At 44.0% G+C, this 4,188-nt stretch overlaps 1 protein-coding gene across 1 annotated transcript in view; it reads right to left on the bottom strand.

Moving 5' to 3' along the window:
• Nucleotides 1-4,188, bottom strand: part of LOC109973755 (cullin-5-like) — a 21,482-nt gene that overhangs the window by 10,423 nt on the left and 6,871 nt on the right. The window contains exons 3-7 of the mRNA XM_020623556.1: nucleotides 3,327-3,426; nucleotides 2,380-2,556; nucleotides 1,705-1,846; nucleotides 1,287-1,432; nucleotides 288-368 (exon numbers count right to left, since the gene is read on the bottom strand). Of these exons, the coding sequence (XP_020479212.1) occupies nucleotides 288-368; nucleotides 1,287-1,432; nucleotides 1,705-1,846; nucleotides 2,380-2,556; nucleotides 3,327-3,426 (646 nt within the window). The remainder of the gene's footprint in view (nucleotides 1-287; nucleotides 369-1,286; nucleotides 1,433-1,704; nucleotides 1,847-2,379; nucleotides 2,557-3,326; nucleotides 3,427-4,188) is intronic.

Below are 4,188 nucleotides of genomic sequence, written 5' to 3'. Positions count from 1 at the left end.
AATTGAGTCAGGGACCACTGGATTCCGGTTTTTCCTGTTTTAATTGTCTGATGCATCACCCAGTCGACCACTAACAGGAAGATCATTGGGGAGAGCATGCATCCTTGTCGGACTCCTGTTCTCACCTCAAACTCCTCTGTCAATTTGTCGTTATGGATAATTTGGCGTGTGGCGCCTTCATAAAGTTGCTGGATCAGGGTGATGAAACTTTGAAACTCACACGCTACAGAAACCAAAGAACTGGCTAGAGAGAGTGAAATACTTTAGATCCTGTCAGAGACACTTACTGCTTGAACAGAGTTACATTCACGACGTGTCTCTAGATACCTAAGTGCTCTCTTCTCCTCTTCTCTTAGCTTTGCGTCTGCCTGCAGGAAACACACAGTAGCACAAAACACACACACTAAGAATCAAGGTTATCCAAACCAACAATCAAAACTCTCACTCTGCAAGGTTACAACTTTTTCCCGTCAAAGCATATGTCAAAACATTGCTATATGTGGGAGGAACTCATAGTGTATCTGTACTTAATATTCAAACCAGATGTCCTCAGACCAGATCTGGGCCACCTGCGTATGTGCCCCTAGACCCGATTCCTCTCCGACCTCTGACTGTGCTTCCGCTGTCAGAACGGTCAGATCAGAATCCATGTGGTCGTTTTAACATCTCCTCTGCACATACGGCCTGTCGTCATCATTTGGCGTCAGCCCCTCAGACTGGTAATAATAAACATGGAGGAGAGCGACGACAGCGATGAGGTCAGGGGAGAGAGCAGGACGTTTCACATGTGGTGGACGTTTATGGAGAAGCTTCTGATGAGGCCAAACTGGGAGGAACATATTATAACCCAGCGGTTTGGGAGGAAGCTGGGCCATTTGACCGTCGCACACACCACCTGGTTGTTATTCTTGTGCGCACATGGCTCACATTTTAGTTACATCTGTGCATGTGTGGCAGTTTAGGAGCTCAGCGGTGTTCACACCGGAGCCGGGTACACGGCACCAACACACACGGACGGGAAGCAGCAACACAACGAGGTCAGAGCTGAGCTTTAGCCTAAGATGTAGACACAGCCTTAAAGATGCCACCCTAAGATCAGTAAAATATTTTGTTTCACGGACTAAATAATTAACCAAAAAAAAAAAGAATTGAAAATAAAAATAACTAGGTGCAACCTTAATGTCACTTTGTAGGCACTTTAATTTTTCTTTAATGGCATCCCACATCTGAACGTAACCATATGCTTCATGCTAACCCCTGTACTTGTAATAATTATTGTAGCATACATATTTCATGTAGTTCTGGACGCCATTCTGTTGCAGGTAGGACGGTGCCTGTGTTCTGTAAAACCTCTCTGTAGAGTCCAGGTAGGCTTTCTCAAAGTTATCCCTGTAGATCTGCAGCTTGTCCTCCGAGTTAGAACACAGGTTTACTAGTGAGACAGAAGGACAGAGAGGGGGACAAAAAGTGGCTGTTACCGTAGTGTTTCTTCTTTAGAAATGTTCATAAAGTATTCAGTTTGTATTAATATCCTCTCCAGATATGTAAAGTAGAGCTGCAGAGATAAAGGTTTGTTTAACTGTACAGATTTGAAATAACTATTGTGTCTCTATTTATTGCTACATGTTTGTGCACTCACTGCCAATAATGTGCTCCTCTCTGCGACTGAATGCTCTCCCATGAGTTTATTTCTGTCTGTCTTACCATACGACTCTCGTACTCCTATAACGAGCTGGGAGTCGAAGGCCTCCCCCAGCCTCTCAGCGTGCACCAGCTTCATGGCGCTGTCCTGCAGGCGACTCTTAATGTTGGAAAAGATCGACTCGTTCCACGTGTCCAGCATCAGCTGGAAAGCATAAGGTAGGTAGAGTGATAAATGAGTATCAAGTGCAGCAAAAATATGAGTTATCCTACATTCCATCCATTCCAAGAATAGTTAAGGTAGAACATCATTCTCCCAGGGATCAAACCAAGATCACCATTCATACTTTAAGCTGTTCTCTCATAAGAGGATTTGTGGGGTGTCTGACTCTTTGCTACTCACTACCGCCTACATGTAACACTGATTATTTTGGAATCTAAAGTTTTCTTCTGTCTCACATCCGCTCCATCTCACAAATCTCTTCTTCCTTTTATGACTCCTCGCCTTTATCTTCTCCGGTCTTCTTGACCTGCTTTAGCTGCTTATGATTTTAAATCATTCTTTTCTTTTCATCTATTCCCCTCCTGTTCCTCTCACCTATGGAGCAAAATGTTGTTGTCCACAATGACTCCTTCTGCTCCTGCAATTCTCTTCCTTCCATCTTACTGCTTCCTTTTATGCCATTTTGTCCAATCTCTTAATGCAGTCCAAACCTTGGCCTTTCAACCTGCTCTCACCTTGCGTACGATGCTGTCCTCCATGTTTGTTTTCTTGTTGCTGCCTTGTTTGCCCATCAGAGTGATCTCCAGCTGACAGAAGGGTTTGGGCAGGATGTCGCATTGGGTGAAGAACTTCCTCCACTCTGCAATGTAGGCTTTTAGCAGCGCCGTGTCATCCTGGTGGCTCAGCACCCGCTGCCATGGCAACAGATACAAGGAAAAGTTAATTATTATAATTAAAATTTTATAAAAGACATAATCTAGACCATGACATTCAGTTTGTCCAAGACTGTGGATGTTCAAGGCACCGATTCTGAAGTTTGTGGAATGAAACAGAGACAATGACAAATGAGAGGACAGCCCAGCACAGAGAATCACAGTGAGGTACTGGGCCACCACGTGACACCAGAACAGCTCCACCTTGACTCTCCAGGTCTCTGAACCCTCCTGGACGGATGAACACCGTTCTTCCAACAGATGTTCCCTCAAGTGGTGTTTTGATGATGGTGGTGGAGACGCTGTCTAACACGTCGCTCCAACATCTCCCATAGCTGTTCAACTGGGCTGAGACCTGGTGACTGGGAAGGCCACAGCATCTGGTTCACATCATGGTCATCCTCATCAGACCAGTCAGTGACCCCTGGTCACTGTCATCCTGGAGGGGACCACTCAGTTATGCAGGTTTTTCCTTTCATTTGTCACAGTCTGTCTGACCAATAAAAACATTCATCCATCCTCCATGTGCCCATCAGCAACAAACAGTTCCTCCCAGAAACAGAGCTTTGTTGCAGCAAAATGTAGCCAATGAAAGTCAGTTTCATTTGTAGAGCACCCCACCAATACAAAGGCACAGAAAACACAAACAACATTAAAAACAATAAGCATTAAATCAATCTATTAACACCAAGCCAAACATCATCACCTCATTTAACCAGCACAAACACACTGACACACATGCTACTTACAGCCTGTGCTTGTTTGATGAAGTCTAGGATGTCCTCTTTGAGAGCCTGGTGGATTTTGGCTGGTCCTTTATCATCCCACAGACACACAGCATGGACATCTCTGGAGGACAGGAGGTAAGAAATTGAGCCTCCATCTCACAAGGATTTATGATCACTGATAGAGTCCTGTGAGCACCAACAGGATGAACTGTGCCCTTGTGTGACTTAATTTTTAGAGCAACATACCAACTGGTATCCCAGCTGCTGCCTGGGATATATGACTAATTTGAACCTGTTTTAATGATCGGTGGCTTTGTCGCAACATGTGTTGCTGCTCCAAACATTGCACCTCCATCTCTAGGGCACTCTTTAGGCTTTTACTCGACGTCACCAATGTCCACATAGTATGTACCTGTAGATGTTTTTTTTTAATGCAACACACCCTTCCATAGCTCTTGAAGGGGGTTATAGAGTAAATGGTATTTAAATGTGTTCCTGTTCCCTTCTCCTCTTTCACCAGCAAGCACCAGCTTCCTCTTCTTAACCACTTTTACTCTCCACCTTATCCGCTTGTTATTTAAGGTTAGTGAGATGAATCAAGTCTATTATATTTATAGCCAGTATCATGAAGAATATCACAGAATGCAGGTTGTTGTCAATGTTGTAGAGCAACAACAATGGCACAGTATAATACTCCTCACCCCTTGTGGCAGGGGAGCTGGAGCCAATCCCAAGTGACACTGAGCAAGAGGAAGGGTCACACAGGAACTGAGGAGTTTATCAACACAATATATAGATGCAGTTTATATCCAAAAATTACAAAACCAAGTAGAGTAACAATTCAGCATGCAACATTAATAGATAATATTTTCACCAATGTTAT

The sequence above is a fragment of the Monopterus albus genome, unplaced genomic scaffold, assembly GCF_001952655.1.
Source record: "Monopterus albus unplaced genomic scaffold, M_albus_1.0 scaffold304.1, whole genome shotgun sequence".
Classification (NCBI taxonomy): Eukaryota; Metazoa; Chordata; class Actinopteri; order Synbranchiformes; family Synbranchidae; genus Monopterus; species Monopterus albus.
This window is presented reverse-complemented; position numbering and strand designations above follow the sequence as displayed.